The sequence below is a fragment of the Corvus kubaryi genome, unplaced genomic scaffold, assembly GCF_017639235.1.
Source record: "Corvus kubaryi isolate FWS band 111438036 unplaced genomic scaffold, C.kubaryi_AGA036_p1.0 37272, whole genome shotgun sequence".
Lineage (NCBI taxonomy): Eukaryota > Metazoa > Chordata > Aves > Passeriformes > Corvidae > Corvus > Corvus kubaryi.
In genome coordinates, this window is record NW_024581084.1 from 2767380 (window position 1) to 2793654 (window position 26275).

The window sequence follows — 26275 nt, forward strand, 5'->3', positions numbered from 1 at the left end:
GGGGCTGTGGGGCCGTGAGGGGCTGTGGGGCTGTGAGGGGCTGTGATGCCGTGAGGGACTGTGGGGCCGTGAGGGGCTGTGGGGCTGTGAGGGGCTGTGGGGCCGTGAGGCGCTGTGATGCCGTGAGGGGCTGTGGAGCTGTGAGGGACTGTGATGCCATGAGGGGCTGTGGGGCTGTGAGGGACTGTGGGGCTTTGAGGGGCTGTGATGCCGTGAGGGGCTGTGGGGCTGTGAGGGGCTGTGGAGCTGTGAGGGGCTGTGATGCCGTGAGGGGCTGTGGGGCCGTGAGGGACTGTGGGGCTGTGGGGCGCTGTGGGGCCGTGAGGGGCTGCGGGCGGGCGCGGGCCGGTGGCTCCGGGGAGGCGGAGCTGGGGCTGCTGCATGGCTCCAGCGGCCCCGGCAGCCGCGGCGGCTCCCGGCGAGAGCGTGTGCACGTGTGCGGCGGTGTGTGCATGGGGGAGCCCCCGGCAGCCCTGCCACCACCGCGGGGGCTGCCGGCTGGAGCTGCCGCTGCTCGGCACGGCTTCCCGCGGCACCCGTGCTGCACCACCGAAACTCCTGGTAAGACCCTTCCTCCCCTGGGAGCCAGCACCGGGAAGGGAGACGGCTCTGCCCGCTCGGCCCCATCCTGCCCGGCTGCTTCCCCAGCGTATGGCCGGGGTGGCGAGGGCGGCGGGGAAGCCATCTGCGAGCGGCGGCGGTGGAGGGGTTAAGTGCGGGATCAGCTGTTCTCATGTCATTACGGATTCTCTTCATTTTATACAGAGCTCTGTTTGATGTCTGAATGCACAGGGGACTCCCCCTCCTCCTCCAACTCCCACCCCTTTTATTTCGCTCCCGAGCCCTCTCTCCTTCCTCCTCCCCTTCCTTTCTCTCCCGCTCCGCTCTGGCTCACGCACACCCTTTGCAGACCGTGCGCTCAGTGCCAGTGTCTAATGGCCCCGAAGTGAAGAGCCAAGCGCTGCTCCGGCGGCGGCGCGGCCGGCCTGTCGCAGATGAACCCTCCTAACTAGCGCCGAGGGGTCGGGAGGGACGGCGAGGAGGGGAGAGCCCGAGGGGCCAGCCGGGAAGACGAGGATAGCGGTGGATAGCAGTGTGCGGAAGAGGACGGACCCGCGAACAGCTCCACGGCTACCTGTCGACACATGCTGTGCTCCATGGCTAACTCGGGCTGCCTCCTTGTCTCCAACTCAGGCATGCTTCCTCACTCTCTCCCCTGTCCTCCAGCCTTCCTCTACCTCCAACAGGTAAGCCACCCTCTCCGGGGGATTTTTTTGCTTTCCGGTTCACACGTGTTTCTGGCTGGTTCCCTCTTGGCAGAGGGTAAGAGCTTGACAGCTTCCTCCCAGCGTCCCCACTCCAGCCCCATGGCACTCGGAGTTGTGCCGCTTTGGTGGTTCCTCCTCGGCTGTAGCTTTTGGGGGTTTCTCTGGTTTCCCCGCCGTGGTGGCGGGAGCACAGCCAGGGCAGAGGCGCGGGCAGTGCGGCAGGCAGAGCTGCCGGCGCGGGTCCAGCGCTTCCCTGCCTCGGCGCTGCTGCCACTTGGCGATGATGGATGCTCGGATAAAGGAATGAGGCTCCTGCGTGGCCTGAGCAGCCTCCAGAGAGAAGGGAAGGTGATGAGCTTATGCGTGCACACGTGTGTGCACGTATGTGTGTGTGTGCTCACACTGCGCGTGTCCACAGCTGGGCCGCACGGCCGGGCGTGCGTGGGTTTGTCCCGCTGTCACAGGAAGGTGCTGCAGAGGGACTGGGAGGACGTGGTGCCAGGCAGGTGCCAGGCTTGTGCAGCCCGGATGGAGGGTGCTGAAGCCGTCAGTTTAGTCCTTCACCAGGGCCAAGGTTTTGCTGTCCCACAGGGCTGCCCTGATTCCTGCACTGGACCCTGAGTGCCAGGTTTCTGGGCCCATCATCCCAGGGGAAGCGCAGCTTGGGAGAGGCAGCATCTTCTTCACATGCCTCTGTGCTGCGTCGGAAATCCCGTCTCCCAGCCAGGCAAACCACTCAATTTGTGCTTTCAGGAGTTTAAAAATTCATGGCATCCTCCCTGCACTTGGCGTGGCCAGCGTGGTTCACCCAGCGGTGAGGACGGGCACATAGGTGCCAACCCTCTGCCCCAGTGTGAAAGGCTGTGGAGTGTTTGGTCCCTTGGGATGTCTGTGGCCCATGTCCGAGTGGGGTCGTGGCCAGAGTGTGGCCAGTGGCGGTGGGGATGGCGAGGCCCAGGGTCACTCTCTCCCTCACTGAGTGTGGGGCTGGGGAAGCTGGTGCTGGTTATACAAGCGTGGGCATGGAGGGCGTGGGGGCTGCAGCAGGGGCTGCTGAGGTGGGCACGTGATTTATTGCACCCTCCTGCAGGCAGAGCCCGGGGAGAGCCAGCGCTGCGCTGGATCTTGGTCTTGTCCTCCCAAAGCTGCACCAAGGTCCCTGTGGCTGCTGCACATCTGACACTGAGCAAAAACTGTCCCTGAACCCCCACCTGTCCGGGGAATGGATTCTGTCCCTATGAAGGGAGCACATGGATGCTTTGCACTGGCAGACAGTGCAGGGCCCAGAGCGCCTCTTGCAGCATGGGAGATGTCCCTCTCCAGCTGGGATCCACTTGTCCCTGGCCACACGAGGGGCTCAGCTGGGCTTCTCTCGTGCCCTGCAGAGTACTCTGGTATGGATTGGCCTGGGTCTGGTGGCAATGGGAGCATGCTGGGCAGACAGGTGCTCCCAGTGCCCACAGGGCTGGGCAGAGCAGAGCTGGGGGTCCCTGGGAAGCAGCAACTTTCCTGGAAGCGTGGCTCTGCACCTGGCAACTCCCAGTTCCCCCATCACCCTGCCTGGTCTGATTTGACCATTGTGTTCCGCATATCTTCCTCCCTGCTCTCCCAGAAGCCTCCTGCTCCTTGGCAGCAGCTCTGGACTTGCAAGCCAGGAGGAGGGTTTTATTACAGGATTTGGAGTTGGATTTTCACCCGGCTGATGAGCACGATGGAGGTGAAAATCTCCATCCTCTTCCTCGGGTTTATCCCGTGCTGAGGTTCTTCACCCGGCACTTGGGGACAAGTGTTCCCAGTGCAGATCACAACGAGGTGTCAGGGAGAGGGACGTCACTGGTAGTCATCACATGGGGCAGGGGCACGGGGCAAGCGCTGCTGATGGGTCCCTCAATGGGTGTGCCTGGCACCTGCTTTAGCTCTGAATTTGCTCTGGATTTTAGGTGTGTCCACCTGTGCCACCTGCACCCTAGGAGCACACAGGGAGTGCTTCTGCCTGTGGGCACGTGCTCTGGCCAGCTGGCTTGGCTCACCTGTGTGTAGCAGGGACACCTGAGAGGGCTCAACTGACTCTCCCTGAGTCTCCATGGGGTCTGGGGGGACTTGGTTTTGACCCCCTGGGTTACAGGTCCCTATCCAAACCCTGTATGGGTTTGTAGGGAGGCACCTGGGGTGGATGCATACCATGATAGCGCCTGAGCCAGTGACCAGGAGTGAGTCTGCTGGGCTGGCCGGTCGGTCAAGAGCTGGGGCATGCCAGGGTCTGCATGCAGTAACTGCCCTCATCCCCTTCAGACAGTGCTCTCCCTACCAGGAGCCTGTGGCTGGATTGGTTCCCGAGGATGCTGCTTGTGTTTCGTAGCTCCCAGCCCCGGCGTTCTCAGCTGTGTTGGGATTTGAAGGAATGACCAAGTAATGAAGCTCTCAGCAAAACTGCAGTTCTTCCAGCACCAGGGGAGGTTCAGCAGTGCCAGGGCCTCTTCCAGGTGCTGTGGGTGCGTCTCAGCTCACTCTGCTCCACTCCCCCCATGTGGCCTCCCCTTGCTGGCCGCAGGAGCCATGGTCCATGGCGTTCTGGGTTGTGCAGCCACTCTGTGTCCAGAAGCTCCCCCTGGCACTGCTGTGCTCCAAGAGCAGGGCTTCTGGAGGGCTGGAGGGCAGGGGCCACAGGAGGGTGGGTGCATGTCTGCAGCAGAGCTGCCTGGGCCAGTGGAAGCACTGTGTCCTTCGGTGGGGCTTGGCAGGGACATTTGTCTCTTGCTCAGTGAGGATCTGGGTGTGGAAGGACACTTTGGTGGCTTCATTTTGTTAACAGGGGAACCAGTCACTTCTTGAAACACATCTCTGCTGTTGTGAGTGAGCAAGTGATGGCTGCAGGACAAGGCTCGGTGCTCACCCTGAACTCTGAGGCTCTGGGTCTCAGCATCAGTGCTCTACCCCAGCATGGCCCTGGTGCAGCCCCAGCCATGTGCAGGCCTGACCCCAGCGCAGGCTGGTGTACAGGTGTGCTGAACCCCGCTGCAGTGCTGCCCCTGAGATGCTCCTCGCCGGGAACATCCCCGGTGCTCACAGTCACACCATGGCACAGGAGACTTGGCTGAGCAGCGCCTGGTCCGCCAGGAAACAGCCTCTGCAAATCCTGCTTGGAAAATTCCTTTCCAAAAGGGCTGCTGCCAAGTTTAGCATGTTATATTTTTAGGGAGCAGGTCTATTCCGAGCAGTGTTGTCGCGTGTTGCAGCAGCGGGTTCGTTTCAAACCGGGTTTCTCCCCCTGCTCGTGCGTCGCACGGATGCGAGACCTGGCACAGTGGCCCCCAGCTCTGGCCATGCTGTGGCAGCTGCCCCGCTCAGTGAGGACAGGCCTTAAAGCCCCAAAAACATGTTTTCTGGTTTAGGTTTTTTTATATTGAAAACACTGACATTAATTTTAGCTTTGCAAAGCTGCTTTTCCCACAATAGCTGTGATTTTGGCCCACACTGCCTGGCAATGCTCTTTTTATAGGTATATTCCTATTTTTGTGCTGTAGTGATGGGTGAATGAGTAGATTAAATTAGATTTAGTATCTGTCATTCTTTAAAGCATCACATGTAGTGGGGGGGGGGGGGGGGGGGTAACAAAGAAGGCTAATTAGGAGAGCGGGTGCAGGCCACCCCCACCAGCTCCACCACCCCCGGCCCTGGGGCTGCCCCCGCTCAGAGGCCAGCATTGAAATAGGAAAATGCTTTTGAAACATGACTTTCCTGTGCAGCCCCCAGGCCAGGCCAGCTCCATGGTCTGCAGCCAGGGCTGGGCAGGGTGCTGGGCGTTGCAGCTGGGCACGCCAGGGACCTCCAGGACATTCAGGGTCACTTGGCTGCCTGGCTGCTCTCTCCACGGGGATGGGGGCTCCTGTGTATGGGGGCTCTGTGTCTGTGGAATACTGGGCTTCCATGGAGGAGCCGGGAGCACCAAGGGCACTGTTGCCCCTCCAGGAAGGGTGTTAGTCACTTTGGTGCAGCTGGTTTTTGTAGGCAGATGTGGGGCTGGGTGCCGGGAGGGTGTGGGAAGTCGTGGGGAAGTGCCAGTGTTGGGAAGGCTGGGAAGGGTGCCTGGGCACAGGAGAGAACTAAATGTCCAAGGAAGGAGCTGGGTCTTCCCAGTACTGGTGTGAGCCTAGCAGTGTGTGGTCAGGGGCTCTGCAGTCCTGGCCATGCTGTGGCTACTGACTCAGTGACATGCCAGTACCACTGAGCAGGCTGGGAGCTGCAGGCTGGGAGCTGTGGGCTGCTGCAGGGTTCACCCCTCCACTGCCCATGGGCAACCACAGCAGGGCTTAACCTCCCTTTGGCGTTCCAGTGGCCAGGAGAGAGCAGGTGTGCCCCCTCACTCCCTGGAGCGTCCCAGCAGGTGAAGAGTTTGTGGTGGCCACCACAGTGCTGTGGGCATTGCCTGCCGGGGGTCAAGTGCAGTTCCCAAATTCCATACAAGCCCTGCTGTGCCCAGCCAGGATCCACACCTGGGTTCCAGGCTGGAGTTCCCCGGAATGAACTCTGGGCCCTGACTCTGTGCTGGGGTCCCCGAAGGGAGCAGCAGAGGGACCATCCCTGTGCATGCCTGAAGTCACTGGCCATGGAGCCGAGCAGTCCCACACTGTGGGATCCCACATCTGTCTCCCCCATCCCTGGCTGCATCCACTTGGCATCTCCCCACTGCGGCGCTGGCCACAGCCTTCAAACAGCTCCTGTGGAAAATCAAAACTGGGGAGAGAAGAGTGGGAGCAGGCGACAGTGGCAGCTTATTTGTGATCTGCATTGTGTGGGGAGCCCTTAATTAGAGGTAATTAGACTAATTAACTTGCAAATGAGAAACTCGTCTTTTTCTCCTTTTCTTGTACAAGAAAAAATAGAAAAGACGAGCAACAAGATAAATATTGAGGCTAATTACATTGTACCTGCCGTAGAGCCCCTCCAGCCCATGGGATGCCTCTCTCCCCACCAGCCTGGCATTGTGTGCTGTCCCTGGCCAGGTGTCCTGCGGTGGCTGTCCCCACTCAGGGCTGGTCACACTGCCAGGCATGTGTGCCCATGTCCCTGCTGGCAGAAAGGGGCCATCCGCCACCCTCAGTGCACCCAGCAAGGATGCGGTGTGGGGACAGGAGCCGGTGGGGACAGTGGCCTCCATGGCGTCAGCTATTGCCAGGGCCCAGTGGCCAGGCCCTGGCAATGGCCAGTGCCACTGAGGGCATGGCTCCAGCATCATACCTGGCACACTCCCTGCCAAAGCCATCCCATCCCACCCCAGGACTGGAGCAGGGGCATCCCCTCTGTGGCACCACAAGCTGCCCGGCTGTTCTCCAGCTTCTCCCTTGTGGCATCTCTGGATTCCCCTCACTCTGTGCCGCACACCCCAGGGGCTTTGTTAGCACAACCCGGTTCAAATGTCTGATTAGTCTTTAGGAGATCGAGGGGTCAATTTTCCACAGCTCCTTCCTCTCCATTTAACTAATTTAACTGCACAATTGTTACAAATTTCATTTTATTATAGCGCTGCTTCTCAGTCCAATTGAATTACCAAAATCTCATTTTCTCAGAAGTGCTGAATATGTAATTAGAGGAAAAATTATGCTCCTGGCTGCCTATTAGAGAGGGCTGCATGCAAGCACTGTCCGGGCACGCACATTGGTCCGTGGTGCCACGAGTGCCCACACTGTCTGGGCGAGCAAGTGCCACATGCAGCTGTGCCAGAGCCCCAGCATGGCGACAATGGTGTGACAGAGTCTGTGGGTGGGCCCTGGGGTGTGAGGGGCTCTGCAGGTGCAGGGCCGGGGTTCAGCTGGGTTCCTGGAGCCCTGTGAGCTGTGGGGCCAGACGTGGGGATGGCAGTGGAGCTGGTGTGGGTCTTGTGGGAAGTATGAGGCCAGTGGATGTGGCCATTCATCCCACTGCTCACAGTGTCTGGAGCTGTCTCCATGCAGCTCAGCTCTGGCAGCTCCACGTGTGGGTTCTAGAGCCCCAGCCCTTTCCAGGGGGGAACACAGCAGCTGCCCCCAGGCCCACTGGAGCAGCAGACTGGTCACCCCTGAGCCATGCGATCTATGGGCACCCACATCTGATGCTCTGGTGCCTGCAGAGCTCAGGAGGATGTTGATGAGGACTCAGGTTGCCTCCAGCCCATCCCTGGGCTCTGCAGCTTAGCTTGTGCCTCGTATGCCACCTGTCACAATCTTTTGGTGGCCATTGGGGACCAAACACTGCTGGGAATCCCAGCCAACACTGCGTACGCCAGCTGTGACTTGTTCCAGTGTGCCTGGCGGAAGAGCTGTGCCAGGGACACCACCAAAGACTCCTACAGGTGTGCCCGGCACTGCTGGCAGTTCCAGGAGCTGCCATGGGTGAGCCCAGGCCCCACTGGCGATGTCGGGCCCTGCTCAGGAGGGAGCCAGAGGGCTGTGCGTCCCGGAGCTCTGTTCCTCCCACTGCCATGCCTGATCCTGCCGTGTCCCCGGCGGTGACACAGCCGTCAGTCCCTCCCGGAGCAGTGGCACCGGTACATGGCGAGCTGGGAGCTGCCGGCCGTGCGGGCGGGGGTGGCCGGGAGCCCCCCCAAGCACCCCCGTCTCGCCTTGGTTACACAACATTATCATTTCATAATACTCTGAAATATACATGAAGTTGGCTGAATGCAGATGAAATTGCACCATTTACTTCATGAATATTTCATGAAGCCTCATCTCCGAAGTTTCCAGCTGGCAGAACCAGGAGCTGGGGCCGGACCGTGGCCCCTTCTGCCCCGTGCTGGAGGTGACAGGGACACATGTGCTGCTGTGTGCCCGGGCCAGCGTCTTGTCTCATCCCCGTTCCTGGACGTCACATGGCCGCCACCGCTCCGCCTGTCCTCCCCAGGCTCCCATGGTCACAGGGGCAGCAGCATCCCTGGCTCTGTTAGCTGGGGCTCAGGGGGACCAAGGGCAGGAGCAGGGAAGGGGGATGCAGAGTGCCGGAACAGTGTGTGGCAGCCAGAAAGATGGTGTTTCCCATGCCAACAGGCTGCTCTGCTTCCCCCCGCTGCTCCTCCTTCTCCTCCCCCTCAGGTCCTGCCTGCTCACTGGAGCACTCCTTTCCCACCGCAGCATCCCTGGCAGATGCCATTACCAACCTCTCACCCCTCCCTGCGCTTCAGTGATGAAGACGTTCAGCGCAGCAGCTGCTACCACTGGTCTCTGCAGCTCCTCACCCCTTCACTGCTTCCTCCAGAGGGTCCATCCCCATCGTGCCCCCCAGCTCTCTGTGGGATCACTGTGGCCCTCCTTTGCAGATAAGCGACCCACCACGATCTCCTGACATCCCCACGGTGGGCGGGGCTCGTCCCTCCTGGGGCACCCTGACCGCGCTGCCCCGCAGCCAGAACCTCTGCGGCCGGTGCCTGCACAGGGCTGGGCACTGCTTTGTATGGATGGCACAGCTTTTGGGGTAATGAAATATTTACAGGTCAGTGGTTTTGTGAGAAATGACAGGGATCAGTCAATTCCTTTTCAGGGAGTAATTTTCTTCCCCTTCATGGCCTCTGTTCCATGTTGACAGTCATTAGCATGAGTGAGCGGCCGGATCGAAGGGGGAGCGTTGCATCTGTCACGCAGATGAGTCGTGCTGGGCACGGTGATGCCTGCGTGGGCCCAGGATGCTGGGGGCTACCTTGGGCCATACCAGGACCCTTCTGCGTCCACTGGGGCATTTCTTGAATCTGTCTCTGCTGCTCAGCACAGTGCCACACTGCCCTGCACCAGGGCAGTGGGCATAAGGGCAGATGGTCTTGTCAGTCTCCCTGGCTGCTGCTCGCTCCAGTTTCCTGCTGGTGGTCACAGCAGGTCCCCCACAGGAGGCACTGGGAATTGCTGAGCACCCTTCCCTGTGCTCAGCAGTGACCTCAGGCTCCGTCATGATGTGGCAAGGGTGTGCCCTGGCATTAGCAAGCATGCAGGAGCCATTCCAGGTCACACCAAAGTCCTTTCTGCCCGCCCTGCCCTGCCTGCAGGATATGCTTACTGAGGCTCTGCAGCTTGCAGGAGCACCTGGGGGGACTCTGTGGATGCTGTGGTGCTGTGGGCCCCTCTTTTTCTCCCACAGCAGGTGTCTGGTTCCCAGTGGGAGGAGCAGGACAGCCACAGGCAGTGGGGAGCACTATCAGGGTGGGGAGGTGTGTAGTGACAGGACTGTATTCCCTCTCCAGTTGTTCCGCCACTCCACATGTGGCTTCAAGCCCAGCTGTACTATGTGCCATGACCTAATGGTGCCGTGACCAAGCAGGGTCAACTGCAACTGGGCAGTGCCATGCCATGACCAGGCAGTGCTGTGCCATGACCAGGCAGTGTTGTGCTGTGCCGCCCCTGCACCATCAGTACTGCCCAGTACAGGAAGGGCACAGCCGTGGGCACAATCAGCTGGTGGGAGTTGCCCTGGGCTGGAGATGGGACTGGGGTCGGGCCAAGACAGCAGGATGGCAATGAGGCTTGGAGGAAACGGGGCACGTCCGTGGCGGCTGCAGTGGCAGCAGGGGACAGGTGCTGGTGGGCAGCCGATAACTGCAGGCACTCGGATGCGGCGCTGTCACACGGAGCTGGCAGGACGCCGGTCATGGCCGAGGTTTGGTGGTCCATCGCAAGTGCTCGTGACTGGCAGCTGCCTCGTCGTTAGTGCAGGGCTCTGCACTCGGCTGATTGCTCTGACCCGTCCTCTGCATCCAGGGGCTCCTGGCATGTTATTTTCTTAAAAAGAAGCAAATGTGGGAAACGGCGTTGTCAGCCCCAAGCTGACAGGCACAATCACCAAAATGCGGTGTCGGCAGGAACTGGCCCCACGCGCTAAATGACTTGAAAGGAAATGGCCTGGATTGTGCTGAGGAGGCAGAGTGTGGGGGGAGAAAGCAAGTGGAGCAAACAAAAAAACTCCATTAATTAAAGAAACTCGTTAATGAGGGACATTTAATCAGCTAAAGATGATATCTACCCCTCGCCTGCTGCAGCAGCCACTGCACAGGGCTGGTGGTGCGAGACTGAGCCGTGGGCAGGGCGGGGGACACTGGGCAGAGGACACCATATGGGGGACACTGCACAGGGGAAACCAGGCAGGGGAGCTTGGGCTCCCTGTCCCAGCCTCTCCACTGCCATCCCCGGGGCAGGGGTGTTCCAGCACAGGGTTGTGCCACGGTCCTGCTGGTACCTGCCTGAGCAGGTGGGCAGCAGAGGTGCTGGGGTACTGCTTGTGTCCCCTGTGTTGTGTTAAATGCTGCCAGCTTTGCTCCAGGCTTAGGCACTGAACTGATCTGTCTCGTTTTAAATTAGGCCAAGGGCTGTTAAGGATCAGAATTTCTTTTATTGCAAGTGTCAAAAGCACCGTGTGGGAGTGTCCCTGCACCCCAGGAGGGAGGGATGTCTATCAGAGACCCTGTCCCTGGCACCCCCAGGCGAGCACTGTGCCACGGGCTCCCCACATGGCCAGGCACCCCAAGCTGGGAGCACCCAGAGTACTTCTCCTGGACCCCCTGGGTGCTCAGTGCAGGGGGACACCCCAGAAGGGGCTCCAGCCACTTTCCGGCAGGAACAGAGGGACCCCTCAGTGCTTGGGGCTGCCCAGGGATGGGGCTGTTCAGTGGTGCAGGCAACATGGGCTGTGGAACTGAGCAGCGAGATGTCAATGGGCATCACACAGCCAAACCTGTCAGCGTTCCCTTCCCCATGGGACCCTCACCCACTGCAGCCCCGATCGAGCAGCTCTGTCCCCAGTGGGGGTGGCCAGGCACCGGGAGTGGACAGGAGGCGCTGGAAGCCATGGATCTGTGTCTCTGCAGCACCCGCAGCCCCAGCACCATGAGCAGCAACCAGGGGAACCTAATGGTCCCTGAAAGAAATAATACCCGGGCTGACAGGCACTGCGACAGTCCTAATTAATAACTGATACAAACGTGGCTGTTGGGACAGGCTGACAAGATGCCAGGAGGGCCCAGGACCTGAGCAGGTGGGGACAGTCCCTGCATTCTGTCTGCCAACTGACATCCTGGTCCCTGCGTGTTGGTGGCTGGTCCTGGCTGTAGTGACAGCAAGGATGTGTCCAGTGCAGAGCAGGCAGGAGGGATGCGGGCTGCTCCTGCTTCTGCACATGCAGGCAGGGAGGGATGGGCACAGGGCATCAGGGATTCAGGCAGGGAGTGAGGCACACGGGGCGCTGGGGATGCAGGCAGGTACTGGGAGTGTGACCACCGTGACTGTTGGTGTCTGCCTGCTCCCTGGAGAGGAGCTGGGTGCCGAGACCCAGGTGAGCACAGGATGGAGCCCTGCAGCCTGCCAGGTGGGATTAGCACCTGCAGTGTGGGCAGGAGTGGTGTGGGCAGTTCCCGGCTGCCCGTCCCGGGGCAGTGCCGTCAACGGGCTCGGCCCCTGCAGCGTTGACAGCCCCGGCCCACACAGGCAGGTGCATCGGGCTGGCGCGTCCCCGAGCAGCTGAGTCAGCGCGGGCAGGCGCTGCCGGTGCTGCCGATGCTGCTGATGACTTGCAGATCTGCAGCGGGGCTATTCCCGCTGGGTTTCCGTGTGTCCCCGGTGCAGCCCTGCTGCCACCCTCACAGGCGCGACAGCCCTGCGGGCTGGGGATGGCAGCTGCCAGCACGTCCCCCCTGCCACCCCCACCATCCTTCCCCAGCATAAATCGGCGACACACACAGTTAAAGAGCTTGTCTCTGCGGGCTGAGCCACAGATGGATTTCACAGGCCAGAGGCTGCTGCAGCACGTTGTAAAGCATCCAAGGGGCTGCGGGCGCTGCCCCACGCAGCCCTGGGACTGCTGCTGGGGGCTGCAGCTGTGCCGGACACAGGTGCAGCACACACGTGTGCGAGCGGGGAGAGGCCATGGGTGTGCGCTGGGCTGTGAAGATGGGCAGTTGGTGGCTGGGTGGGTGTGCAGACAAGGTGCAACCTAGGACTCCCACACTGCACTCCCAGCCCCACGCAAACCCCAGCAGCCCTTGGCGCTTGTCGTGGGTGCAGCTCACCCCATTTGACCAAGGCGGCCAAGCCAGCTGCGTTAGAGCAAAGGGCCTAATCAAATATTTAGCAGTTAATTGATTCCTGCCTGGTATTTGCCAAGGGGCCATCAGCATCCCTCCCTGATGCCCTTCCCAGCCTGCCCAGCCAGTGCCGGTGCTGTGCAGCTCCCGGCATGATGCTGCTGGCCGGGCTCTGCTTTGCCCTGTGCTGGGCTCCAAAAGGGGGCCTGCCCAGGTGTCCCTTCTGAAGGAGAGGGATATTCCAGCTTCAGGAGTTAAACCCTACATGGAGGCCTCCATCCTCCTACCCAAGCCCCAGCGCACTGGGCAGGCAGGGCGTAGGAGCGGGAGAGGATGGGGCTCAGCTGCTGGCAATGTGACCCCAAAGCCACCACAGCACAGAGACAGTTTGAGGGCGACACCAGAGGCTGGGGTGTAGTGGGGTGGGTGGGCCTGGGTCTGGCTGTGGAGATCAGAACCCCATCCCGGGGCAAGTGGCAGCCCAGGTATGCCAGCAGCTGAGGGGGATGGTGCCGCTGTCTTGGCAGGGTAACCAGGACGCCACGGCTCCACCAGACGCGATGGCTCAACCCTACCCCCCGGCCCAGTACCCCCCGCCCCCCCAGAACGGGATCCCCGCAGAGTACGCACCACCACACCCCCACCCCACGCAGGACTACTCGGGGCAGAGCACAGTACCGGAGCACGCCATGACCCTCTACACACCAGCACAGAGCCACACCGAGCAGCCAGGCACCGACGCCAGCACACAGTCCATAGCAGGGACACAGACGGTACCGGTAAGGCTCGGGGGCATGGGTGGGCTGAGGGCAGTGCCAGGGGCACTGAGGGGATCTGGGACAGTCGTGCTGCGGGGGACCGCGGCAGTGCTAGAGCTGCCAGGAGGGTCCTAGGACTACCAAAGTCCCACAGGGTATCAGGCTGGGTGTTCCTACCATCACTCCCCCTCCCAGCCCTCCCATCATTTCTAATTACTCGTAATCCACTTGCTTGGCTCTGCTCTACAAGATCGTGGCAATTACAGGGCTGGAATGCACACCAGGAAGGTGCTGAGCTCAGCACTTTACAGCCTTTCCACATGGTCCCGAGTGCAGCGTCTGCACCCCCACCCCGAGCATCCCCATAGCCCCACCATCATCCCCTGGCTCACCAGGGTGGAGGGACACCCGTGGGGTACTGCCCGGAACCTGGGGGACCACAGGGTCCAGGGTATCCCTGGGGGCAGGCAGGGCCAGGCGCAGGGCAGGGGGACATTCCCACCGGGGACACAGGGCTGGCATGGCCAGGGGCTGATGGCAGCGGTGCCTCCCACAGCAGACAGACGAGGCGGCACAGACAGACAGCCAGCAGCTACACTCCTCAGACAACACAGAGAAGCAGCAGCCCAAGAGGTTACACGTCTCCAACATTCCCTTTCGATTCCGGGACCCTGACCTGCGGCAAATGTTTGGGGTGAGTATGGCTCCATCCAGCCATCACATCCCTGCTCCCTGCTCAGTGCTGCCCCGTGGCACCATCGGGACCTTGGCACTGCCACCTCCCAAGGGCCTATCCTGCCCAGCCCCTGTGTGTGGAGCGAGGAGTGACACAGAGCCCTTGTCCCCCTCCACTGTCCCCTTCCCAGCCCTCATTAGGACTCAAAGCAGTGCCAGCTAAGGAAATTTTGTATGACACTCCCTAAGTCCTGTCAGAGCAGGAGCCATGGGAGGGACAAGGGCTTTCCCCTGCATGACCCTGGGGGTCCCCAGGTGTGGCCTCCAAGGCAGCCCTCTGCCCATCCCTGGCACAGAGCCCCATGCCAGCAGCTCTGGGTGCAGGGCTGGGGGCTTTGCAGGAACTCACCCCTCTATTCTCTCCACTTGCAGCAATTCGGGAAAATTCTGGATGTGGAGATCATTTTCAATGAGCGGGGCTCCAAGGTGGGTGATGCCCATGGCCAGCACCGTACAGTGAGTTCCGGGGAGGGTGTCAGTGGAGCCAGGTTGCCCAGCAGTGCTGTAACCTGCTCTCCCCTCCTCTCCTGTCCCATGGGACCCTGGCAGGCAGTGCCCCGTCGGGGCAGCCCTGGCACCAACTGGGGAGGTCGTGTGGGTCCCTGCACCCGGCACCGGAGGGAGGAGAGGGCTCGCTCTGTCCCGCCATGGGCAGCTCGTGTCCCTCTGTGTCTGGATGTCTCTGTTGTATCTTCCCCGCTTTCTGTGCCCCTCTCCCAGACTCTTCTCCCAGCTTGTGGGTGATTCTTGGGCCTCAGCCGGGACCCCTGGCCCCTGCGGGGACCCCAGTCTGGGCTCTTCATCTCTGCACTGTGGCAGCCTCACCTCCTGCGCCAGCTCTCCTGATTCACCCCCTCTCTCTCTCTGTCCCCACACCCTCTCTCTGTCTCTCTCTGTCTCTTTCTTTCTCCTTTTCTCCTCTGCTCACAGGGTTTTGGGTTTGTAACTTTTGAAACTAGCACAGATGCCGACCGGGCACGGGAGAAGCTGAATGGCACCATCGTAGAGGGCCGGAAGATTGAGGTGCTCAGATAAGTGTGCTAGTGCCGTGCCATGCCTGCGTGTGCGTGTCCCCTGCCCGGGCTATGGGACGCTTGGGGGCAGCTCCGGGTCCCGGGTGCCCTAGGTAGCTGGGCCCGGTGCGTGCATGTGTCCCTGAATGTGGCACGGGAGCATGTGTGTCGGCTGCCGGGAAGGTCGTCGCTTGGCACAAGGAGTGTCTGGCCCAGAGGAACCTCCCAGGTGCACAGAGAGCCGGGGTGTCAGCTGGGGCTGCATTCTGCCTGATACAGACAAGTCTGGCAGACCCCCGTGCCCACAGCGCCGCGCAGCCACCCCATGCAGGGAGCTTTGGGGCTCTGCCCCGCATGCCGTCCCCACCTGCTCTGTGCTGGGAGGGAGGATCCACCCGGGGCTCCGCACCTGCAGTGCCAGCAGCTGCCCAGCCCTGGAGGCTTTGATTTCTCCAAGCTTAGCACAGGGTTCAGGCTCTGCCCATTTGCCGGCAGCTCCTTGCTGGTGGCCTGGCGAGTGGTGGGAAGCAGGGTGGCACATGGCAGAGGGAGTGGGACAAAATGTCCCCAGCAGTGCTGATGGCAGAGAGGGAGCCTGGCAGGGCACATTAATGCTCCATGGACAAGGAAAACATCATCCAACCAAACGGGGCAGGAGCTCACAGGCAGCATGTTGCGGCTCAGCCTGAGCATGGCACCGCAGCTCTCGGGGCACCAGCCACGAGCCTGACCCACGCTCGTAGCTGGAGCACGGAGGCCTGGGCTGGCTGGAGGCACAGGCAGATCTGTGTACAGCGGGGCGGCTGCAGGCAGAGACTTGTCTCGTCTCTCTGGTGCAGCCAGCATCCTTTGCTCCGGCATCCGAAGCAGCAGCAACACGCGCTGAGCACAGCCGAACAGGCCCTGGACCATGGCCTCACCAGCTCCACGTCCCTCAGGCACTGAGCCCCCATCCCTCTCTCTCCAGGTGAACAATGCCACGGCCCGTGTCATGACCAACAAGAAGGTGGCCAACCCCTACACCAATGGTAAGGGCCAGCGTCCAGAGAGCAGGGGCTACAGCAGGCAGGGGCACTTCCAGGCACTGGCACTGGCTGCCGTGAAGCTCTGGCAGTGAATGCCCTCCACGCCTGCAGGCAAATGGGAGAGCAGCTGCTCCTGCCCAGTGCAGGAGTGCAGCCCCCTGTGCCCTCCTCCTGCCTGGGGACAGGGCTGTTGTCCCTCAGAGCACCATGGAGACAGTGCCCTGTCCTCACCAGCTCTCCCTGCCCACAGGCTGGAAGCTGAACCCGGTGGTGGGAGCAGTCTACAGCCCCGAATTCTACGCAGGTAATGTCAGGCTGCAGCAGTACCTCCTGCGGGTTCCTCCCAAATGTCAGCTCTGTGCTGTGTCTGCCACTGCTCTGTGCAGTGAGCAGCCCCTGGCCCCTGGCCCTGTCCTTCGCTCCTGCCTGGAGAGTTCCCCCTATCCTATCCCCTTGCCCAGCATCCCCACAGGGCCATGTCCCTGCCAGGCTGAGGGTACAGGGGTGGGCTCTGCCACAGATGCCCTGTGGGGGCTGTGTGGACCTGCTGTGGAAAGCCCACAGGTGTCCCCTCCGTCCTGCAGTAACGGGGTTCCCATACCCCACCACGGGAACGGCCGTGGCCTACCGAGGGGCGCACCTACGGGGTCGAGGACGTGCTGTCTACAACACCTTCCGGGCCGCGCCGCCGCCACCGCCCATCCCCACCTACGGCGCGTGAGTACCCGTGGGGGCTGCCCGTGTGCTGCTCCGGCTCTGCATTGGCATCGCCGGGCTCTCGCACGTTGGGACCAGGCTGCAGCTCCTGCAGCAGCTGCCTGGCCACAGGCTCTGTCCCAGCCCCAGGCTGCTGCCCTCGGGGTGACCCCTCTCACCAGCTTCCTGTGCACCAAGGCACAGGACGTTTTTCCAGCCAGGATGGTTGGTTTAAAGGAAGCTCTCTCCTGGCACATGCAGCTGTGATGGCACTGGCCACAGACACAGCCATGGCCATCTGTGGCCACTTGGCTGCTCCCAGCAGAGATCCTGCCCTGGGATCCTCCTCTGGCATGCCCTGCCCTTGGCTGTGCCCTCTGCTTGTCCCCAGGTCCCTGCCCAGAATCCAGACATGCCTTTGGGGCCTGGACAGCCACTCCTTGCCAGTCAGCTGCAGTGCTGAGGCAGCCCCCCCTCGAGTCACTGCCCTTACCCCACTTGACTCATCCAGGGGCACTTGCTGGGCTCTGATGCCTCTGCCTCATTTCCAGGGTCGTCTACCAGGATGGGTTCTACGGAGCTGAGATCTACGTAAGTGACACTGTGTCCAGGGCTGGGCCATGGCGGGGACCCCGTGCCAGCGCAGGGGGCAAGCGGCATCACACGGCTCTGTGGTGGGCTCTGCCCCCCCAGCCCCTTCCCCTGGGAGGCAGCAAGAGCATGAACAGAGTACAGCTCCTCCAGAACAATGTGGGTCGCACACACCACACAGGAGCCTGTGCCCAGTGCTGTGCCCCTGCCAGCCCCCTTGCAGGGCTGGTACCATGCAGGATTTACGGCCTCAGTGCCTTACACCTGCGTTTAACCTCCATGTCTGAGGAGCCAGCAGCGATATTTCAGGCGGGCACTGAAGGATTTATCTAACGTGACACCTCATTAAAGCGAGCGGGGAGGTGACATTCTCTTCTCTGGAAATTTAATTTTTTAAGGTTAATGTTTGTGAAAGCCCCTGGGGAATGGTAATGAGGCTGGTGCATGCCCAGCGGCATTGGCACCAGCTCCCCGTGGGCCCCACCACTACTCTGTGCAGTGCCATGGGGCACCCAGCTGCCACCAACCCCACCCCCCAGTGGGTGCAGCCCCTTGACCAGTCTCTCCTCCCTGCAGGGGGGCTACGCTGCCTACAGGTACGCCCAGCCCGCAGCAGCAGCAGCCGCGTACAGCGACAGGTAAGCACCGGGCATCGCGCCTGGGGAGCTCCGTGTCACCCCCTGCACTGCCCACTCTGACAGCCCCAGCTTTTGTGTGCTGTGGGACAGGACAGAGGCAGGCATGGGGAGGGCGTCCTGCCAACAGGGACCCCTTGCTCCCCTCAGGGCTAGGCTGGAAAGGGTTGGCACCACTGCAGGGGGAGCAGGGAGATCCTGGGGGGCTCCCAGGTGCAGCTGGGAGGGAGGGCTCTGAGGGGAGACAGGACCCCAGCTGTTGTCACTAACACCCACTGCTGTGTTTGCTTCTAGTTATGGCAGAGTGTACGCAGCAGCAGACCCCTACCACCACACCATCGGCCCCGCCGCCACGTACAGCATTGGCACCATGGTAAGAGCAGCCCCTCAGCCTTCCTCTGCTTCCCGGGGGGCTGCAGACAGCCCAGGGAGGGGTCTGGCACAGCAGCCACAGAGCCCGTGGGGCACAGGGCAGGTGCGGGGGCTGTGGGAGGGGAGTGGGAATGGCGTGGCCCCTGCCTGGCTCTGTCTGCAGGAGAGGAAACTCCCACCCTGCGCCTCTGCCCCACCGTCCCCTCACTCCCTGCACAGTCCTGCCCATGCACGCCACTTCCCACGCCACCCTAACCCTAACCCTGCCCCCCACACCAGCTGCCTGGTCAGGTTCCAGGACCCCCTCTCTCATCCCAGTGCAGGACAGTGTCCCCAGGGCCTCGCGTGCAGCCACACACGGGGAGCACTGCAGCCCCTCACGCACCACAGCTCTTGGCCAGCTCTGACAGCATCAAAGATGAAAAATTGCACTCACGGCTGGGATCTCAAAGCCAGCCTGCCTTTTTCTGCCTTTTTTTACTCCCTTGGCACCCCCAGCCCTGGGCAGCTGCCAGTGAGGGACCACGGGCACTACATCCTAGGGGTTTTCAGCTCAGTGCCACAGCAGGGATGGGGGCAGGCTCCTTGGCAGGCATGGCACAGCAGTGACACATTGGAGGCATATGGCAGCCCCTGGGGCTGTATGGCAGCCCCAGGGCAGTACCCATGGCTGCCACAGAGCCCGGGCAGCACTGGGCACCTTGGCCCTGCCTGCCCCTCACATCCCAAGGACAGCAGCAATTTGATGTCATTTGAAAGAGGAAAAAAAAGAAGAGAAAAAAGAGAAGATCTAGGCTTTGGCTATCTCTGAATACTGATTGGCTTTTTTTCATCTTTGATGTTGCAGGCTAGTCTATACCGAGGAGGGTACAGCCGCTTCACTCCCTACTAGCAAGACAGACCCAGCCCCCCCACCACTGCCCCCGATGCTCACTAGCACCAAACCAAACCAGGCAGACAGAGCCGAGGCCAAGCCTGCGGAGGACCCGCGGGTGCTGCCCGGGTGGCCGGGGCTGGCGCCGGGCTCTGTGGGGCCACAGCACCCCACACCCATAGGGTTACCTCAGCCGCTCCGTCCTGCCGCCTGCCCGCCTCTCCTGCACCATCTGCCTGCCCCAGGGACCGCGGGGAGTGGGGCCAGCCCTCAGCCCCAACAGCACCCTGTTCCCACAGCCGGGGTGTGGGGTCCCCCCTCTGCCCTGGCTGGGGTGCAGAGGGCTCATCCCCCCGCGAGGCAGGCGGGGGTGCTCAGCCTGCAGGGATGCTTGCTCCACAGGCGCTGGGGCTCGGGGTGACAGCAGGCCCCCAAGCAGCCCCTCTGCCCCCATAGGAGAGAGAGGAGCCAGCTGGGGTTGGTGCCAGCTCTGGGGACTGACGAGGCTGGGGTGGGTTCAGGATCCCGGGGCAGCCCCCCGGGCAGGAGCGCTGCTCTGGCCTGACCGTGCTGCTCTGCGGAGCTGAGTGTGGTGGGCTGGGCTGGGTGCGGGCCGGGGGGCCGGGATGGTGCCCGTGTGCCCCCTGGCCAGCAGCTCAGCCTGAGTGCTCCAGCGAAAGACCTGCCTCTCTTGTTTCTGTTGTAGTGAACCCGTGGCCGTTTCCTTCTGGGACCAGGAAGGGCAAAAATATCCACACACACACAAAAAAAGAACCCCAAAATATAAAAATTAAAAGCAAAGCAACAAAAATTAAAAAAAAAAAAAAACCCAACAAAAAAAAACCAACAAAAAAAGAAACAAAGCCAAGCGGCAGCAGCCAAGTGAGTCCCAACTGTCCACACACACCGAGTGCGCGAGTCCCAGAGGAGCCGCGGCGAGCACCGGCGGTCGGATGCGCCGGAGGGACCCCCAGCGCCCCGGCCCCACAGCCCAGCAGGGAGGGAGCTGGTGCAGGCAGGCGTGAGGGTCTGCAGGGGTCCACGGGGCCCTCACCCGCCCAGGTGCAGGGCCTGGGCACCACGTCTTCCTTTCCCTGGTGCAGCAGCGCTGGGGGTGCCGGCAGAGCGCTGCGCCCTGCCCGGCTCGTGGGACTGGGTGGCGGGGTGGGGACCTGGCTTTGTGCCACCCGAGCCCCGGCGCTGACGGCCATCAGCGTGTCAAGTGTGCGAGGCCTCAGCTCCAGCGCGGAACTGGGGCGGCGGCGCGGTGCTGAGGTATTGCAGGGGACGAGCCTCTGCCTTTTAAAGGGAACTTTTGTTAAGAGGAGCTTGCAACTCGCTTGTGACCCCTTCCCCTTCTTCCTCCCTGAATCCTTGCCACCCGCGCTCCCACCCTGCCCGGAGCAGCCCTGACCAAAGCTGGGCCAGGCACTGCCCCAGTCCCACTCCCGCTTGCTTTGCGGCACGGGACACGCTCATGGCCACCTGTCCCTGCCTGAGGCGGCGGGATGCCCCCAGCCCGGGGTGTGGGGTCTCGGCCACTGCATCGTCCACAACGGACCCACCCAAGCCGCAAGGCTGGGCTGCAGCCGCAGGCACACTGGGTGCGGTGCCCAGTGGCACGGGGCACTGCGGAGCCCATCCCGGGGTGCAGCGTCGTCCCGCGCCCTTACGGCTCTGCCACTCCTCGAACCTCACTTTATAGTCTGCAGACGCCCCCGACGCCCCAGCGATGAGCTCCCCCTTTTCTATTCCCAGTGTACATAGCCCTGGCCCCCGCCCCCCTGTACAAAGCTCCGTCCATCGCTGTACTGGCTTCTCCCTTACAGCACCCCTGCGCCGCCCCGGCGTGCGGGCTGGCGCCGGCCCGTCCTGTATGCTTCAAAGTGTGACCATTCTAATAAACAGTACTATTATTATTATTACTATTATTATTATTACAAGGATTATTATTATTATTATTGAAATTATTAATAAAGATTTCTTTCTTCAACCAGGGCGACTCAGGTTTTGACTGGTTGCGCTGCAGGGGCGCGGGGCCGTGGCTGCTACAGTGGATCTGGCCATGCTGGGCAGGGAGCCACAGCCTGTGGGCAAGTGGGGGACCCTTGGGGCTCCCAGCCTCGCCATGGTGAGGGAGCAGGGTGCTGCATGAGGAGCCCTCTCCTGGCTGGGCCAAGCCCTTCATTCTTCAAGCCATCAGGTAATATGTTCCTGAGCACCTTCCCCGCCTCAGGAGCAGCAGCTCCACTGCTGACATTGGTGTCCCTGGCAGAGCTTGCATTGTTTGGGGACAGGGCTTGGGACCCCCCTGCAGGAGCACTTGCCTGCTCCTGCCTGCTAATTGCTTGCTCACCAGACTGTGAGAAAATAATTGCTGCTATAAATTTTCTCTCCTCCTCACAAGATGCTCAGGGGAGGCAGCGCAGGCTGGTGGCGCTGGGCTGGGTCCACGTTAATGAGCACAGCGGCCACCCATGCTGGGCTGCTCCTCGGGGCTGCTGCAGAGCCCCTGCTGGCAGCTCCCCATCAGGCTGAGCTCTGAGGGGAGGGGATGTGGCTGGGCATCTTGGGATCTTAGGGCAAGTATCCCCAGCCTGTGGGCAGACAGCTTGAGGCAGTGAGAGCTACAGGAGCTGGTGGGGTTCTCAGGGCAGGTACCCCAGTCTGGGGCCACACATGTTGGGGGTCCCTGCCAGCCACTTGCAGGGTCCTGGCCAGCACCCAGTGGGCCCCCAAAGTGAGGGCTGAGCACAACCACAGGGGTGGGAGAAGAGGGACTCACCAGCCCAGGGTGATGAAAGGCAGCCTCCATCCTCTGTGTCCCCCACCCAGAGCCCACCCACCACACGGAGGAGACATGGCACAAGCTGCACCACAGTTGCTTTAATGCCCATCTGAGCTGGTGCCGCTGCCTGGCGCAGAATAGACCAGCACGAGGCGGCCCCAGCGGTCAGGGTCCACAGGCAGCTCATCCTGCAGTATTGGCTCCACCAGCAGCTCCAGCCGGCAGGACTCTCCAGGCGCTGGGCGCAGCACCGACAGCCCCACAGCACGGAACAGGCAGCCCTGGGCCAGCCCCAGCAGCTGCGGTGCTGTCTGGCCCAGGCGGCACTGGGCACCCTGGCTCAGGACACGGAACCATCTGGCACGGCCGGGCGGGAAGGACCAGCGCAGGGTGAGGCTGAGCGAGAGCTGCTCAGGCTCAGGGCCCTCCTGCCACCAGAGCTGCGAGGCCAGCACGTTGTGCACCTGCGCTGGGGAGGCTGCCATGCTGGCCATGTCCAGCACCTGCGAGGGAACCACAGGACTGGTCAGGGTCAGGGCAGGCACCCACCCACCTTCCCAGCACAAGGGTGGCACCAGGGCAGGTGTCTCCACCCAGCAGTGGCAGGCACTCACCCGGACCTCCCCGAGGAGGCAGGTGAAGGACGTCTCCTCCAGGCTGGGCTGCTGGCGGGACACAATCACAGAGAGGTCTCGTAGGCTGCAGTCCTGCAGCTCCAGCTCATAGCACCTGAGAGGGAAGAGGCAGAGCAGGAATGGTGCCAGGGAGCCCTGGCATCCCATGCCTGCCTGTGGACGCACGATGTAGGCAGGGCACTCACCGGCTGGTCCAGCCATGGGAGCCACGGTGGCAGGCGGTGAGCAGCTTGGCGAGGCCGGGTGGCGGTGCCGGCAGGAACCGGGGGTAGTGCCGGCCGTTGGGCTCTGCCAGAGGGACCCAGGTCAGGGGGCGAGGGACTGAGCTGGTCCCACACTCCACAGCAGATGCTCACTGCAGAGAGCACAGGGGGACAGGGTCCTCACCGGGCAGGGAGGTGGGGTTGCCCTCAAGGCAGATCCCTGAGTCCCAGGTGGTGACCTCCAGTGCCACTGTGAAGTCATCAGGCTGTGGCCCCTCCAGCTTGTAGAGCAGGGTCAGGAAGAGCTTGGGAGGGGCCGGCATCTGCAAAGAGAAGAGGCTGATGACCCCAAATCCACCCAGAGAGAGACAGAGACAGAGAGACAAAGAGAACATGCATTGGGTTAGGTGTGCTGGGCAGTGTGGGCAGAGCCTGGGCATGCACGCCACAAGGCCCCAGGGCCACACAGCTCGGGCCATGCAGGCCATGTCATGCCGACATGGTGCCAGCCCAGTGCCGAGGAGGGGGCAAAGGGCTTCGCCCCAACTCACCGGACAGCCACGCGCTCCTCGCCGGGGGGGATGGTCCCCTGCAGCTGCAGGGAGCTGCCCCCGCACCAGGCGTCCTGCAGGCAGCAGCTGGTGCTCAGCCTGCCCTGGAGTTCTGGGTACAGTGGCTGGATGTCCTGCGCGCTCAGGTCATACCAGGGCCCAGACTCTTCATCCTACAGCACAGGGAGAGCTGAGCTGGGGGAGCCGAGAGCAGGGACACCCCTGCTCAGCCCAGCTCAGTCCAACCAGAGCAGAGTTGTCACCCTGCACCCACCTTCCCATCCAGGAATGTGCTGGTGCCCATGCCCAGGCTGAAGGAGGTGGTGAGGGGCAGTGTGCAAATGCTGTGCGTGGGCAGGTATTCAGCCAGCGAGCCCCAGAACCTGGAGGCAAAGGTGGGCATCAGGGCAGAGAGCCGTGTTATGGTTGCTGCCCTGCACGGCCTCAGGTATCGCCTTGGCTGGGGCAGAATGGGGCCAGCTGGCTCCTGGCCAGCAGCCATGGTGTCCTGACAGCCACAGTGTCCCGGTAGCTGTGTACCACCACCCCAGGGCACTCCTAGCCCCGTTCCTCCCCCAACACCCGCCCTGCTGCCCTCACCTGTTCTCGTTCTGCAGGAAGTTTTCCTTCCCCAGGTGCTCATAGACCCAGCCAGGAGCGAAGATGGCTGCGGAGAGGCCATACTGCCGGATCAGGCGCAGGGACTGCAGAAATGAGTGGTGAGCAGCATGGGCCAGGCCACGTAGTCACCTTGCCACCTGTCCTGTCTCTGTTCCCCCCAGGTTCCACTGGCCCCGTGGTGGGGCAGGACACCACAGGGATGTGCTGCACCATCTCCCTCTCCAGGGATGGCAGCACTGGGATCCTCCAGCTCCCTCTTCATGCACAGCCAGCAGCTCTGGGATCCCTCACTCCTCACCAGTTCATCCCCAGGTTAGCAGCCCAGGGCCATCAGTGGGAGCTCAGAGCCCTGTACCGAGGCAGGTCCAGGGTCACACTCTGGCCCAGCCTTGTCACACCCACCTTGTCAGTGTCAAAGCCACCACCAATCACATCCCCACGGGCAAAGACATCAACGCCGACATAGATGTCGTTTTGGCGTGGCCCGGCAAGTTGTTGCGTGCGCTGCAGCTGCTCCTCCTTCCAGTTGTAGTTGGTGAACAGCCCATCACAGGCATCAAAGAACATCCTGGGGACAATGGTCAGAGTGGCAGGGTAGACACTGTGGCCGCACACGACCTTACCAAGGGCCAGGCAGGTTGTGCCTGACCGCTGCCATGCTGAGTTCGGGGTGGGCTCATGCCCCCTGCTCGGGACAGTTTTGCCAGCCTCACCTATTCTCATCATTCAGCTCATTCTGCCACTTCAGAGTGCCATCCTTCAGGACGCTGTCATACCAGATCACCAGTCCTCCTGGCACGGCGCTGTGCACCTGTGCTGTCAGGTCCCGCAGGAAGAGCGGCAGGTTCCCCACCGCTGCCGCCTGTCAGGAGGGAGCAGGCATAGGTGGGTGAGGGCACAGGGTGGGGCGCTCCCCATGGGAACAGCACAAAGGCAGAGAGGTGGGCAGGGAGAGGCAGAGAGGTGGGCAGGGAGAGGCAGGGAGGTGAGCAGGGCCCCCATGACTCACGCTCAGCGTGTTCTCTATGTTGACCAGCCAGCCATCGAAGCGGTAGTGCTGGGCAATGCGGGCCAGCTGCTCGGCCACGGCGCCGTAGGCCTCCTCCCCACCGGCCAGGAACGCCTCACACAGCTTCTCCCCATCTGTCCACTCCGTGATGAATGTGCCTGGGGAGGCAGCGAGGGCAGCGTCAGCCGCACGTCCTGGTGAATCCACCTCACTCCTGGGGCTGGCCCAGGCTCAGCCCTGCCCTCACCCAGCACAGGGACGCCGTTCCGGTGTGCTGCATTGGTCCAGACCACGGGCGGGATGGTGACAGTGTGGTGGCTGAAGTAGACAAAGATGTCGATGTAGCGCCAGTGGTAGAAGACATAGGGGTTGCGTGTGGCCGAGCCCTGGATGAACCTGCAGAGAGGGAAGAGGGTTGGGCAGTGCAGGAAGGATGCCGAGGGATGCTGTTGGGCAGGGTAGGAGCCTGACTCACAGCCGGGAGCTGGGCAGAGCTGTGGCACTGAGCCACCTCTGAACATCCCAACCCAAGCAAGGCTCCCCAAGCACTGGTGCCAAGAGCCAAACACCCCATCCCTGCTCACCTGCGGCTGAGCCGGCAGGAGACGTGTCAGGCAGAAACAGAAGTGCCTTGGGGTTTGAGACATTGAGCTCCTCTGTCACACCTCCCTTCGTAGCTCCTTGTCACACCTAGCACGTACCTGTCCTCCAAGTAGCCGCCATGCATGTCATGGCACACCAGTGTCCGGGGCCTCCTGCTGTGGAGTGGGGGCTGGCGCTTGGCCAGAGGCACGGCTGACACGTTGAACTCGTCATTGCTGTTGGGCTGCCAGGCCAGCAGTTCCTCCAGTCCGGACAAGAAGAAGCTGATGGGCTCCGTCGTCTTCGTGTCGAAGTACCTTGCTAGGAACGATGGGGAGACAGGACAGGGTCAGCCGTGAGCACTGCCGTGCAGCTCGGTACCGCGCCGACACCGTGCCCATCCCGGCGGGCCCTCCTCACGGTGCCTCACCTGGCAGGGGCTGCGGGCGGTCGCTGATGGTGTCGTGCAGGACAGTGGTTCCCTGGATGTCCGCCGCCGGCTGGAAGCTGCCCCGGGAGGTGGGTGAGGGCCGGGCTGGGCCAGCACCGCGGCCAGCGCCAACCGGGCCCTGCCAGCCCCGGCACCGGTCCCCATCACGGTCCCAGTCCCGATCCCCATCCAGGTCCCGGTCCCGATCCCCATCCCGGTCCTGGTGCCGGTCCCCGTCCCCGTCCCCATCCCGATCCCGGACACGATCGCGGCCTCGGCCCCGGTCGCCGCCATCCACCTCCGCCGCCGCCGCCCGGCCCGCTCCGCCTCCGCCTCCGCCGGCTCCTCCGCCCCGGCCCCGGCCTCGGTTCCCGTTCTCCTCCCGCGCCGCGCGGGCCCCTCCGGCGCCTCCGCCATGGCGCTGCCGCCGCCGCCGCCGCCGCTGCCGCACTGACGA

General features: G+C 62.3%; 2 protein-coding genes across 16 annotated transcripts in view; one reads left to right on the forward strand and one right to left on the reverse strand.

Moving 5' to 3' along the window:
• RBFOX3 (RNA binding fox-1 homolog 3) overlaps positions 1 to 20925 on the forward strand; it is a 140547-nt gene extending 119622 nt beyond the window's left edge. For 6 of the 15 annotated variants that reach the window (XM_042025592.1, XM_042025598.1, XM_042025596.1 and 3 more), the window contains 12 exons: positions 911 to 1247; positions 12828 to 13079; positions 13615 to 13752; positions 14166 to 14219; positions 14724 to 14816; positions 15774 to 15834; positions 16082 to 16135; positions 16416 to 16548; positions 17079 to 17118; positions 17695 to 17756; positions 18048 to 18126; positions 18973 to 20925. In XM_042025592.1, the coding sequence (XP_041881526.1) occupies positions 1146 to 1247; positions 12828 to 13079; positions 13615 to 13752; positions 14166 to 14219; positions 14724 to 14816; positions 15774 to 15834; positions 16082 to 16135; positions 16416 to 16548; positions 17079 to 17118; positions 17695 to 17756; positions 18048 to 18126; positions 18973 to 19017 (1113 nt within the window). In that variant the 5' untranslated portion in view covers positions 911 to 1145 and the 3' untranslated portion in view covers positions 19018 to 20925. Of the gene's footprint in view, positions 1 to 765; positions 1248 to 12827; positions 13080 to 13614; positions 13753 to 14165; positions 14220 to 14723; positions 14817 to 15773; positions 15835 to 16081; positions 16136 to 16415; positions 16549 to 17078; positions 17119 to 17694; positions 17757 to 18047; positions 18127 to 18972 lie in introns of all 15 variants that reach the window. The other 9 variants (XM_042025605.1, XM_042025607.1, XM_042025599.1 and 6 more) reach the window with 8 other exon arrangements.
• A 940-nt stretch (positions 20926 to 21865) lies between these two features.
• On the reverse strand, positions 21866 to 26235 carry ENGASE (endo-beta-N-acetylglucosaminidase). The gene is made up of 14 exons (XM_042025450.1): positions 26117 to 26235; positions 25819 to 25895; positions 25508 to 25709; positions 25054 to 25202; positions 24807 to 24964; positions 24511 to 24659; positions 24200 to 24365; positions 23777 to 23880; positions 23451 to 23559; positions 23177 to 23349; positions 22810 to 22964; positions 22608 to 22710; positions 22402 to 22516; positions 21866 to 22290 (listed from the first exon to the last, which is right to left on the reverse strand). Exons 1-14 carry the CDS (start codon positions 26233 to 26235, stop codon positions 21886 to 21888), a joined length of 2184 nt encoding a protein of 727 aa, XP_041881384.1. The 3' UTR covers positions 21866 to 21885.
• Positions 26236 to 26275: the final 40 nt, after the last annotated feature.

What these genes read in the sequence shown, in the direction of transcription:
- ENGASE (XM_042025450.1), bottom strand. Translation starts at nt 26,235, where the DNA reads ATGGCGGAGGCGCCGGAGGGGCCCGCGCGGCGCGGGAGGAGAACGGGA. An exon ending in GTGGCTTTGACACTGACAAG is followed by an intron (nt 23,881 to 24,199) that starts GTGGGTGTGACA and finishes TCATTTCTGCAG; the next exon opens with TCCCTGCGCCTGATCCGGCA. An exon ending in TTCCTGCAGAACGAGAACAG is followed by an intron (nt 23,560 to 23,776) that starts GTGAGGGCAGCA and finishes CTTTGCCTCCAG; the next exon opens with GTTCTGGGGCTCGCTGGCTG.